Below are 14,182 nucleotides of genomic sequence, written 5' to 3'. Positions count from 1 at the left end.
TCCTCTGGTCACCGACCCTCCTGCCACTGGAAACAGTTTCTCCTTATTTACTGTTTCAAAACCCTTAATAATTTTGAACACCTCTATCAAATCTAATACATTCTCATCCTCCTGATTTGAATGCACTGCTCATTTCTAAACACCATTTTCCCCCAGTCAAAACCACTTCCTGCACTTAATAACACTTCAAACTCCTTGTTCCTTAAAAAAGGAAATCTGTGGAACCCACATTGCCAATTGATAGACGAGGGATGTGATCATTGTGAATGAAGATTAGAATGTTAGTGAGGCTAGTGAGTGTAAATCAGATCAAGATGCAAATTAAGATAACCAAAATGAAGAAATAGTTTGAATCTTAGAAATATAGAAACATAGAAAAATAGGAGCAGGAGTCGGCCATTCGGCCCTTCGAGCCTGCTCCGCCATTCAATATGGTCATGGCTGATCCTCTATCTCAATACCAATCTTTGTGCAGACTGACTATCAGTCCTCACAGTATTCTTTCTCTGAACATGGTGAGTGGATTCATAGAATCATAGAATGGTTACAGTACAGAAGGAGGCCATTCGGCCCGTCGAGCCCATGCCAGCTCTCTGCAAGAGCACTTCAGCTAGTCCCCCTCCCCCGCCCTTTCCCCGGAGCCCCGCAAATGTTTTTCCCTCAGGTCCTTATCCACTTCCCTTTTGAAAGCCGTGATTGAATCTGCCTCCACCACCCTTTCAGGCAGCGCATTCCAGATCCTAACCACTCGCTGAGTAAAAAGGGTTTTCCCTCATGTCGCCTTTGGTTCTTCTGCCAATCACTTTAAATCTGTGCCCTCTGGTTCTCGACCCTTCCGCCAATGGGAACAGTTTCTCTCTATCGACTCTCTCTAGACCCCTCATGATTTTGAACATGCCTCCTTGTGTAAGTCTTTCCTTCCCTCCCTCTCTTTCTCCTTCCCACCCTCTCTCCCTCCCTCTCTCTTTCTTTCCCTCCATCTCTCCTTTCCCTCCCTCTCCCTCCTCCCCTCCCACTTTCTCTCCCTCCCTCTCTTCCTGCCTCACTCTCCCTCCTTCCCTCACTCTCTCTCCTTCCTTTTCTCTCTCTCTTTCCCTCCCTCTGTCTCTCCTTCCTTCGTTCTCTCTCCCTCCCCTCTCTCTCCTTCCCTCCCTCCTTCTCACCTTCCCTCCCTCCTTCTTTCCCACTCTCTCTCCTTCCCTCCCACTCTCTCTCCCTCCCTTTCCACTCTCCCTCTCTCTCTCCCTCCCTCTCTCTACTTCTGTCCTTCTTTCTCCTTCCCTCCTTCTTTCACCTTCTTTCCCTCTCTCTCCTTCTTTCCCTCTCTCTTTCCTTCTCTCCCTCTCTCTCTCCCTACCTCTCTCTCCTTTTCTCCCTCTCTCTCTCCCCTTCCCTCCTTCTCTCGCCTTCTTTCCCTATCTCTCTCCTTCCCTCCCGGACTTCAAGGGTTAAGTTATGAGGAGAGATTACACAAACTAGGGTTGTATTCTCTAGAATTTAGAAGGTTAAGGGGTGATCTGATTGAAGTTTTCAGGGTATTAAGGGGAACAGATAGGGTAAATAGAGAAAAACTATTTCCGCTGGATGGCGAGTCTAGGACTAGGGGGCATAGTCTAAAAATTAGAGCCAGACCTTTCAGAAGTGAAATTAGGAAACACTTCTACACACAAAGGGTGGTAAACGTTTGGAACTCTCTTCCGCAAACATCAATTGATGCTAGATCAATTGTTAATTTTAAATCGGAGATTGATAGCTTTCTGTTAACCAAAGGTATTAAGGGATATGGGCCAAAGGCGGGAATATGGAGTTAGATCACAGATCAGCCATGATCTCACTGAATGGCAGAACAGACTTGAGGGGATGAATGGTCTACTCCTGTTCCTATGTTCCTCCCTCCCTCTCTCCTTCCCGCTTCACCCTCCCTCCCTCTCTCTCCTTCGCTCCAACCTTTCCCTCCCTCTCTTGCCTTCCCCCCCTCTCTGTCCATCCCTCCACCCTCTCCCTCCCTCTCTCCCTCCTAGCTTTTGCTAGACACTTTTATTGAGCACATGTGGACTAGGTACAGTATCTGTAGAGGCTTCCATCTTGACTGCTGCCTTGTGGGTAGCCTAGTGCCTCACGGGTAATGTAGTCTTAATATACATACAGCTGGGTAGTGTAGTCTTATACATACAGCTATATACAGCTCTACACAGCTCTACAGCTCCACCTAGTGTCCACTACAGAATGACATGTTATTGATCATTACATCCCCTTTCTTTGAGGTTTAACAAAATCAATATCAATCAACTTTCAAGAAAACAATAAAGATAATATCAGTAACACTTTTGTTAGTGCTCTATAAACATAAACATTTTCAAAACAGTCAACACATTTTCAAAGCTTTACATTGTACTCAAAGATTAAGTCTATCAGGCTTTTTTACTTCACGTGTGGATCTTCTCAACACGGGTAAGTCTGATGTGTCTTCATGAGATTGTTCTGGCGGTGAATGACAAGATGCAGTTGTGGCATTGTCATCAATCTGCTCTTGTATAGATCGAGGTCTCCTTGCGATCTTTGCTTGGAGAGGGTTTCAGTGTTTCCTTCACTCTTCATGCCATAACTCTCAATGTAGTCAATGCACTCTTGAAAAACTGCTGGCAGCTGGATCCCATCATACAGCATAGTCCTCTCAGCAGCCTCGGCTAATGGAACACCAAAGATTGGCCTGAGGGAAGAAGGAGTATCCACCGGAACTGCTTCCTGCTCTGGTGCAGGCTTCTTCTTTTTCTTTTTCTCTTTCCACTGCTTAACAACATCTGCTGCGGTTATATCTTTGGACTTTTTCTCCTTGTGTTTTTCCTCTTTTGGCTTCTCTTTGACCTTAAAGTCTTTTTCTTTCTTCTTGGAGAAACTAGGCTTTTTGAAGACATGGGTACCCTTTGGCCTTTTCATCCTTGATGGGCTCTCTGCTTCATCACCTGAGTCATCTGGTCTGCTTATGGCACAGTTTATACGGTAGACTCTCTTGACCAGTTCTAAGTCCTCACAAGCTTTGTCACCCAGTAGTGAATCAAGTCTTTCAGCCACAACAGAAAACATGAGATGATGCACTTTGTCTTTGACTGTCACTTTAAGTCTGCATACAACTAAGCTATCTATTTTCTGTCCATTATAGTCCTTCAGTAGTACTGACTTGTTCTGTATTTTGGGCTTTTCTTTCATATTGTTAATATCACTCATACTGATTAAGTTTGCTTTTGCCCCAGCGTCCAGTTTCAATGTAACTAATGCTCCATTTACCTGCAGTGGGATCATCCATTTGTCCTCTTTTACTGCATTGATGTTATGTTCAGCATTGTCCATTTCTGAGGGCTGCACATTTTCTGTATCCTTTTAGATATCGTCACATGACTCCATTCGTACAAAAAATGTCTCACTTAAATCAGTGTCCTCAATTACATTAACTCGTTGCCCTTCCTTAGTTTTTACTTTTGAAAAGCATTGTTTGGCAAAGTGATTCTTTTCATTACACTTTGTGCACATTTTTCCAAACGCTGGGCATTGTCTTAACTGGTGCTTGTAACCACAGCGTTTACAAGTAAAAATTTCATCCTCCGATTGCTTTTCATTTCTGTTCTGCCCACGTTTCTTCCCCTTATACGACACAGCACCGACAGCAGCATTATCACTCATTACAAATGCATCATTATTGATTTCACTGAAAGTCTTCGCGTGCTTTCGAGCTAGCTCGCTGGCTTGGCATATTTTCACTGCATTTTCCAAATTTAGTTCGGTTTTTCTCAACAGACGTTCCCTGACTTTTTTATCATGAATACCAAACACAATCTGGTCACGAATCATGGATGCTTTGAGCTCAGAGAAATTACATGTCTGTGCTTTCAGTTTCAGATCAGTTATAAAGCTATCAAAAGTCTCATTTTGCTGCTGTGCCCGAGAACAGAAGATGTATCTTTCATAGGTCTCATTCTTTTTGGGAGAGCAATGTGCATCAAATTTTTTTAGCACATCTTCTAATTTTTCTCTGTTCTCCTCTGGATTAAATACAAATGTATTAAATACCTCTATTGCCTGTGGGCCTGCAACCGTAAGCAGCAATGCTATCTTCCTTGCGCCTGGCTTCGTACCGAATCTGATGGCTGCAATGTAGAGTTCGAATTGTTGTTTAAGAGTCTGCCAATTGTAGTCGATATTTCCTGTGAATTTCAAATGCTCTGGTGGCTTCAAATTCTCCATGTCGCTTTGCACAATTTTCAGCAGATCTTCACCATCCTGGTACCATCTTATGTTCATTAATAAATAGACATTCTTATTATGAACACAGCTAGCTTTTGCTAGACACTTTTATTGAGCACATGTGGACTAGGTACAGTATCTGTAGAGGCTTCCATCTTGACTGCTGCCTTGCGGGTAGCCTAGTGCCTCATGGGTAATGTAGTCTTAATATACATACAGCTGGGTAGTGTAGTCTTATACATACAGCTATATACAGCTTGACACAGCTCTACGGCTCCACCTAGTGTCCACTATAGAATGACATGTTATTGATCATTACACTCTCTCCTTCCCTCCAACCTTTCCCTCCCTCTCTTGCCTTCCCCCTCTCTCTCTCCTCCCCTCCACCCTCTCCCTCCCTCTCGCTCTCTCTCCCCCTGTCTCCTTCCTTTCCTCCCTCCTTCTCTCTTCCTCTCTCTCCCTCCCTCCCTCTCTTTCTTTCCCCCAGTCTCTCCCTCTTCTTCGTTCCGTCCCTCCCCTCTCTCTCCCTCTCTCTCTCCCTCCCTCTCTCCCTTTCTCTCCCTCCCAATTCCAATTATCCAATTAAAATGCTTTATTGGCATGAAAGTTTACAGAGAACCATATTGCCAAAGCTTACATAGCCTCCCTCTCTCTCTCCCCCCCTCTCTCCCTTTCTCTCCCTCCCTCCCTCTCTCTCCCTCCCTCTCTCCCTTTCTCTCCCTCCCTCTCTCCCTCCCTCTCTCTCTCCCTTTCTCTCCCTCCCTCCATCTCTCTCTCTCCCCCTCTCTCTCTCTCCCTCCCTCCCTCTCCCTGTCCTCTTGAATTGTCCAAGAGATTGTGCAGCATTTTAACACACTCTCTCCTGCTCTCAGTCACTAGCCAGCTCTCTGTCCAGGGGTGGGTTTCTAAACTGTTCCCATGGTTACTGGAGCCCCGCTTCACACCCTGACACCAGGTTCCATCACCCAGTCCCAGTGCAGGAGGATTCCCTGTTTTACACACAGTGATCCAGCCTCCAGTGATTTTACAATCCTGAACTCACACACACACTGGTCCATCCCACAATCTGAGGGTTTATTTATATAATAAAGGGGCTTTAATCCCTGGAGCCTCCCTTCATTGGCTGGGGAACTATGCTGCTCTGAGCAAATTAACAATCCAGTCATGTTGCCCATGTCTCCCAGTGGGGAGCCCCCGCCCCCCGTCCGCCTGCTGGCGATTTGCCTGTTGAAGCTGCACCAGGGGCTAGCTCCGCGCTGGGGCCGCTCCGCCAGGAGGTTCACTCCCTGCCCAACAGGCTCCACCTGGCGGAGCCAGGGCTAGCTCCGCGCTTGGGCCGTGTGTGCGTGAACAGCTCCGCGCTGGGGCCGCGCTGCCAGCCAGGCGAATCCTTCCTCCGCCCGCTCGCCTGTCTGTCAAGCGGCGCTGAGCAGAGTCAGTGCAGGCTCGGCGGGGAGAGCCAGGCAGCGCCAGTCGCCTGCACCGGGTACAATGCAGCAGGCTGCCCTCGCCGTCCTGTGCTCGGCAATTCTGGGATGTGTTTCGGGAGCTTTCCCCAGCAGCCTGCAGATCGGTAAGGAGTCACTGCTCTCAAACACTGTCTGCATCTCGCACTTTCATTCATCATCACATTCACAGCTTGCAAAAAAGAAAGTTGCATTTCATTTCTCCATCAGCCCACTCCAATTCTGCATTAAATGTGAATTATTTGTTTTTTTTGGCCATTTATTCCTGTTAGATTGAGTGAAATTCTCGCTCCCTGCTCCCATTCCATCTCCTCTCCCCCTCAGGTGCTCTCTTCCCCAAACAGCAATCGCAGGAATATTCTGCCTTCAGATTCGGATTATCCTTCTACAACACCGACACTCAGTACAAACTCATCACCCAGACCGAGAATGTGGATATCAGCAACAGCTTCGCCGTTACCAACGCCTGTGAGTGACTGGGGTCGATCCCCGAGCTTAAAGGGACAGGGGAGGGGGATTGGAACTGGGTCTGCGGTCCCCTTAATAGGAAAGCTCGCAGCTCAGTGCTGAGAATCTCACTGAGGGAGAGAGGAGGGAGCGAGGGGAGAGAGAGAGAGAGGGGATGGGGGAGAGAGAGAGGAGTGGGAGAGGGGTTGGAGGAAGAGGGAGAGAGGGAGTGGGGGAGAGGGAAATGGAGGGTGGGGGAGAGGGAAATGGAGGGAGGGGGAGCGGGCAATGGAGGGAGGGGGAGAGGGAAATGGAGGGAGGGGGAGCGGGAAAGGGGAGGGAGTGGGAAAGGGAGGGGGGAATGGGAAAGGGAGGGGGGAGTGGGAAAGGGAGGGGGAGGGAGAGGGGGGAGAGGGGTGAGAGGGGGGAGTGGGAAAGGGAGATAGGGAGGGGGCGAGGGGGAGGGAAAGGGAGAGGGGAGAGGGAGAGGCGTGAGAGAGAAGAGGGAAGGGGGAGAGGAGGGGGAGAGGGGGTTGGAGAGAGAGGGAGTGGGAGAGAGGGGGAATGAGAGAGGGAGAGGGGGAGAGGGGGGGTAGAGGGGGATGGAGAGAGGAAGTGGGGGAGAGGGGGAGTGAGAGAAGGAGAGGGGGATGGAGAGAGGGAGTGAGAGAGAGAGGGGGAGGGGGATGGACAGAGAGAGAATGGGCGAGAGAGGGAGTGAGAGAGGGAGAGGGGGAGTGAGAGAGGGAGTGAGAGAGAGAGGGGGAGTGAGAGGGGGAGAGGGAGAGAGAGAGCCTGGGCTCAGGACAGTGGCTCGATTCTGAAATTCAAACCAATCAGTTGAAAGGATAAAGGTTCTTTGTTTAAAAAACTGCCTGGAATGTCCGTGTCATTATTTGCGGAGCAGTCCACAGATTGTGTAGTGATTTTTTAAGGAATTGCTGTTTATTATTTATTGAACTTGGCATACGGGAACTGCGCTGTTTTTGCAGTTTCGATTGAAACCCCAGGGCTTCTGGTCTTGGGCATCGAAAGCGGCTTTTCCAGGGTGACTGGTCCCAGTGACAGAGAGTGAGTGAGAGAAGGAGGCGAGCACCCCATACAGGCTGAGTGACACACTCGGGGCTGTGACACACTCGGGCTGTGTTACACACTTGGGGGAGTGACACACTCGGGTTGTTACACACTCGGGGCTGTTACACACTCGGGGCTGTGTGACACACTTGGGGAGTGACACACTCGGGGCTGTGACACACTCGGGGCTGTGTGACACACTCAGGGAGTGACACACTTGGGGCTGTGTTACACACTCTGGGGAGTGACACACTCGAGGCTATGTTACACACTCGGGGCTGCGACACACTCGGGACCATGCTACACACTCAGGGCCGTGACACACTCGGGGGAGTGACACACTCGGGGGAGTGACACACTCGGGGTTGTGTTACACACTTGGGCTGTGTTACACACTGAATCTGAGGGGCTGGTGTTCCTGGAGTATTTCACTAGACCAGTGCCGGGTGGCAGTGCAGGCTCCCCGCTTGCACAGAAAGAGTCTCCGGGCATGTCCTCTGATTTAGAATTTAAAAAGATGTCAATTGTCAGGATTTCTGTAGTAGTGCGGATGGTGCGATTCGGCAATGCCAGGGCTGGGGAAGGAGTTGCACACTGAATCTGTATGTTGCACTGGGAGTAATTTAGCGAGAGGAGCGACTGGAGATGGTGTGGGTCTCAGTCTCCCATGGGCTGAGTGTGATGGTGAGGGTCTCCCATGGGCTGAGTGTGAAAGTGAGGGTCTCCCATGGGCTGAGTGTGATGGTGAGGGTCTCCCATGGGCTGAGTGTGATGGTGAGGGTCTCCCATGGGCTGAGTGTGATGGTGAGGGTCTCCCATGGGCTGAGTGTGATGGTGAGGGTCTCCCATGGGCTGAGTGTGATGGTGAGGCTCTCCCATGGGCTGAGTGTGATGGTGAGGGTCCCCCATGGGCTGAGTGTGATGGTGAGGGTCTCCCATGGGCTGAGTGTGGTGGTGAGGGTCTCCCATGGGCTGAGTGTGATGGTGATGGTCTCCCATGGGCTGAGTGTGATGGTGAGGATCTCCCATGGGCTGAGTGTGATGGTGAGGGTCTCCCATGGGCTGAGTGTGATGGTGAGGGTCTCCCATGGGCTGAGTGTGATGGTGAGGGTCTCCCATGGGCTGAGTGTGATGGGGAGGGTCTCCCATGGGCTGCGTGTGATGGGGAGGGTCTCCCATGGGCTGAGTGTGATGGTGAGGGTCTCCCATGGGCTGAGTGTGATGGTGAGGGTCTCCCATGGGCTGAGTTTGATGGTGAGGGTCTCCCATGGGCTGAGTGTGATGGTGAGGGTCTCCCATGGGCTGAGTGTGATGGTGAGGGTCTCCCATGGGCTGAGTGTGATGGTGAGGGTCTCCCATGGGCTGAGTGTGATGGTGAGGGTCTCCCATGGGCTGAGTGTGAAAGTGAGGGTCTCCCATTGGCTGAGTGTGATGGTGAGGGTCCCCCATGGGCTGAGTGTGATGGTGAGGGTCTCCCATGGGCTGAGTGTGATGGTGAGGGTCTCCCATGGGCTGAGTGTGATGGTGAGGGTCTCCCATGGGCTGAGTGTGAAAGTGAGGGTCTCCCATTGGCTGAGTGTGATGGTGAGGGTCTCCCATGGGCTGAGTGTGATGGTGAGGGTCTCCCATGGGCTGAGTGTGATGGTGAGGGTCTCCCATGGGCTGAGTGTGATGGTGAGGGTCTCCCATGGGCTGAGTGTGATGGTGAGGGTCTCTCAGGGGCTGAGTGTGATGGTGAGGGTCTCCCATGGGCTGAGTGTGATGGTGAGGGTCTCCCATGGGCTGAGTGTGATGGTGAGGGTCTCCCATGGGCTGAGTGTGATGGTGAGGGTCTCCCATGGGCTGAGTGTGATGGTGAGGGTCCCCCATGGGCTGAGTGTGATGGTGAGGCTCTCAGTCTCCCATGGGCTGAGTGTGATGGTGAGGGTCCCCCATGTGCTGAGTGTGATGGTGAGGGTCTCCCATGGGCTGAGTTTGATGGTGAGGGTCTCCCATGGGCTGAGTGTGATGGTGAGGGTCCCCCATGGGCTGAGTGTGATGGTGAGGGTCCCCCATTGGCTGAGTGTGATGGTGAGGGTCCCCCATGGGCTGAGTTTGATGGTGAGGGTCTCCCATGGGCTGAGTGTGATGGTGAGGGTCTCCCATGGGCTGAGTGTGATGGTGAGGGTCTCCCATGGGCTGAGTGTGATGGTGAGGGTCTCCCATAGGCTGAGTGTGATGGTGAGGGTCTCCCATGGGCTGAGTGTGATGGTGAGGGTCTCCCATGGGCTGAGTGTGATGGTGAGGGTCTCCCATGGGCTGAGTGTGATGGTGAGGGTCTCCCATAGGCTGAGTGTGATGGTGAGGGTCTCACATGGGCTGAGTGTGATGGTGAGGGTCCCCCATGGGCTGAGTGTGATGGTGAGGGTCTCCCATGGGCTGAGTGTGATGGTGAGGGTCTCCCATGGGCTGAGTGTGATGGTGAGGGTCTCCCATGGGCTGAGTGTGATGGTGAGGGTCTCCCATGGGTTGAGTGTGATGGTGTGGGTCTCAGTCTCCCATGGGCTGAGTGTGGAGATGAGGACACAGTGAGGATCAGGGTGGGTTGGGTATTTGTAGCAGATCCTTGCCCCCAGCTCCAGTCTGCACTGGGTGCCAAACAAGACGTGAATTGAGAAGCTAAGATTTCTGATAAAGCCTCTGTCTCACCAGCTATCCACCCGCTGAAGGGCTCGAATAATTTGGATTATTCTGCCACAGCTTGCTCTCATTTTATTGATCCTTTTTCCAAATGCTCTCTTCAAGTATATCTTTAATATTTTTTCCTATCAAGTATTTGTCTCTGTTATTTCTGCAACTCGTTCTTTCGTGCTTCTGTCCGATCATAAATCAGTCATTTACTGAATGCGGTTGCCTGTGTCTGCACCCCATCTCCCCATTCCCCATCAGCTCCTAGCACCATCCGCTAGCAATCTCGCTCTCTGCCACATCAGCTCTCACATTCTCCACTTCGTTGACGGCTGTGATCAGAGCCATGGGTTCCCTCATTGTACAGCAGCGAAGGGCAACAGAAAAACAGAGACACACACATTAACACACTCACAAAAGACACACACTCAGAAACACACAGATGAACACACTCATAAAACACACACATTAACGCACTCATCAACCAAACACAGAAACACACACATTAACACACTCATAAAACACACACACAGAAACACGCACATTAACACACTCATAAAAACACACACATAGAAACACACACATTAACAAACTCATAAAACACACGCTCAGAAACACACATTAACACACTCAAAACACACAGGAACACACACATTAACACACTTAAACACACTCATAAAAACACACACATAGAAACACACATTAATACACTCATAAAACACACACACAGAAACGCACACATTAACACACTCAAACACACTCACCAAAACACAAACAATAACACACTTATAAAAACACACACATAGAAACACACACATTACCACACTCATAAAACACACACACAGAAACGCACACATAAATACAATCATAAAACACACACACAGAAACACACACATTAACACACTCATAAAACACACACACAGAAACACACACATTAACACCCTCATAAACACACTCACAGAAACACACACATTAACACACTCAAAAAACACACACTGAGACACACACATTAACACACTCACAAAACACACACACAGAAACACACTTTAACACACAAAAACACTCACAGAAACACGCACATTAACACATTCATAAAAAACACACACAGAAACACACACATTAACACACACATTAACACACTCAAAACACAGAGAAACACACAAATTAAGACACTCATAAAACACACGCTCAGAAACACACATTAACACACTCAAAACACACAGGAACACACACATTAACACACTTAAACACACTCATAAAAACACACACATAGAAACACACATTAATACACTCATAAAACACACACACAGAAACGCACACATTAACACACTCAAACACACTCACCGAAACACAAACAATAACACACTTATAAAAACACACACATAGAAACACACACATTACCACACTCATAAAACACACACACAGAAACGCACACATAAATACAATCATAAAACACACACACAGAAACACACACATTAACACACTCATAAAAACACACACTCAGACACACATTAATACACTCATAAAACACACACAGAAATGCACACATTAACACACTCAAACACACTCACCGAAACACAAACATTAACACACTTATAAAAACACACACATAGAAACACACACATTACCACACTCATAAAACACACACACAGAAATGCACACATTAACACACTCATAAACACACTCACAGAAACAGACACATTAACAGTCAGAAAAACACAGAGAAAAACAAACGTTAACACACTCAAAAAACACGCACAGAAACATACACATTAATACAATCATAAAAACCCACACATAGAAACACACACATTAATACATTCATAAAACACACACAGAAACGCACACATTAACACACTCATAAACTCACTCACAGAAACATACACATTAATACAATCATAAAAACCCACACATAGAAACACACACATTACCACACTCATAAAACACACACACAGAAACGCACACATTAACACACTCATAAACACACTCACAGAAACAGAAACATTAACACACTCAGAAAAACACTGAGAAAAACACACGTTAACACACTCAAAAAACACGCACAGAAACATACACATTAATACAATCATAAAAACCCACACATAGAAACACACACATTAATACACTCATAAAACACACACAGAAACGCACACATTAACACACTCATAAACTCACACACAGAAACACACAAATTAACACACTCAAATCACAAACAGAAACACACACATTAACAAACTCATAAAAACCCACACATAGAAACACACACATTAATAAACTCATAAAACACACACAGAAACGCACACATTAACACACTCATAAACTCACTCACAGAAACACACACATTATCACACTCATAAAAACACTCAGAAACAAACACATTAACACACTCATAAAACACGCACAGAAACATACACATTAATACAATCATAAAAACCCACACATAGAAACACACACATTAATACACTCATAAAACACACACAGAAACGCACACATTAACACACTCATAAACTCACACACAGAAACACACAAATTAACACACTCAAATCACACACAGAAACACACACATTAACAAACTCATAAAAACCCACACATAGAAACACACACATTAATAAACTCATAAAACACACACAGAAACGCACACATTAACACACTCATAAACTCACTCACAGAAACACACACATTATCACACTCATAAAAACACTCAGAAACAAACACATTAACACACTCATAAAACACACACAGAAACACACACATTAATACAATCATAAAACACACACACAGAAACACACATATTAACACACTCAAAACACACACAGAAACACACACATTAACACACTCATAAAGGACACACAGAAACCCACACATTAAGACACTCATAAATCACACACACAGAAACACACACATTAAAACACTCATAAAAACAGACACAGAAACACACACATTAACACACTCATAAAACACACACACACAGAAACACACACATTACACACTCATAAAACACACACACAGAAACACACTCAGTAACACACTCATAAAACACACACACAGAAACACACACATTAACACACTCATAAAAACAGGCACAGAAACACACACATTAACACACTGATAAAACACACACATAGAAAAACACACATTTTATACTCATCTAAACACACACACAGAAACACACACATTACACACTCAAAACACAGACACAGAAACACACTCATTAAAACACTCATAAAACACACACACAGAAACACACACATTAACACACTCATCTAAATACACACACATGAACACACTCATAAAACACACACACAGAAACACACACATTAACACACTCTTGAAGCACACACATTAACACACACATAAAACACATACACTGAAACACACTCATTAACCCACTCATAAAACACATACACTGAAACACACACATTAACACACTCATAAAAACAGACACAGAAACACACACCTTAACACACTCGTAAAAAGACACACAGAAACAAACACATTAACACTCATAAAACACACACACAGAAACACACATATTAACACACTCAAACACACACACAGAAACACACTCATTAACACACTCATAAAACACCCACACAGAAACACACACATTAACACACTCATAAAACACACACAGAAACACACACATTAAAACTCATAAAAACACACACATAGAAGCACACTCATTAACACACTCATAAAACACACACACAGAAACACACACATTAACACACTCATAAAACACACACAGAAACACACACATTAAAACTCATAAAAACACACACATAGAAACACACTCATTAACACACTCATAAAATACACACACAGAAACACACACATTAACACACTCATAAAAACAGACACAGAAACACACACATTAACACACTCATAAAACACACACACAGAAACACACAATACACACTAATAAAACACACACACAGAAACACACTCATTAACACACTCATAAAACACACACATAGAAAAACACACATTAACACACTCATCTAAACACACACACAGAAACACACACATAAATACAATCATAAAACACACACACAGAAACACACACATTAACACACTCATAAAAACACACACTCAGACACACATTAATACACTCATAAAACACACACACAGAAACGCACACATTAACACACTCAAACACACTCACCCAAACACAAATATTAACACACTTATAAAAACACACACATAGAAACACGCACATTACCACACTCATAAAACAAACACACAGAAATGCACACATTAACACACTCATAAACACACTCACATAAACA

The 14,182-nt window shown here is 46.5% G+C and overlaps 1 protein-coding gene across 3 annotated transcripts in view; it reads left to right on the top strand.

Moving 5' to 3' along the window:
• The first annotated feature begins 5,668 nt into the window (after positions 1-5,668).
• Positions 5,669-14,182, top strand: part of LOC147114410 (glutamate receptor 1-like) — a 568,394-nt gene continuing 559,880 nt past the window's right edge. For 2 of the 3 annotated variants that reach the window (XM_085996086.1, XM_085996085.1), the window contains exons 1-2: positions 5,670-5,812; positions 6,030-6,173. In XM_085996086.1, coding sequence (XP_085852212.1) covers positions 5,731-5,812; positions 6,030-6,173 — 226 coding nt within the window. In that variant the 5' untranslated portion in view covers positions 5,670-5,730. Of the gene's footprint in view, positions 5,813-6,029; positions 6,174-14,182 lie in introns of all 3 variants that reach the window. The other variant, XM_085996088.1, reaches the window with a different exon arrangement.

The sequence above is a fragment of the Somniosus microcephalus genome, chromosome 8 (genome assembly GCF_052327205.1).
Source record: "Somniosus microcephalus isolate GS21.2 chromosome 8, FLI_Smic_1.0, whole genome shotgun sequence".
Taxonomy (NCBI): Eukaryota; Metazoa; Chordata; class Chondrichthyes; order Squaliformes; family Somniosidae; genus Somniosus; species Somniosus microcephalus.
This window is presented reverse-complemented; position numbering and strand designations above follow the sequence as displayed.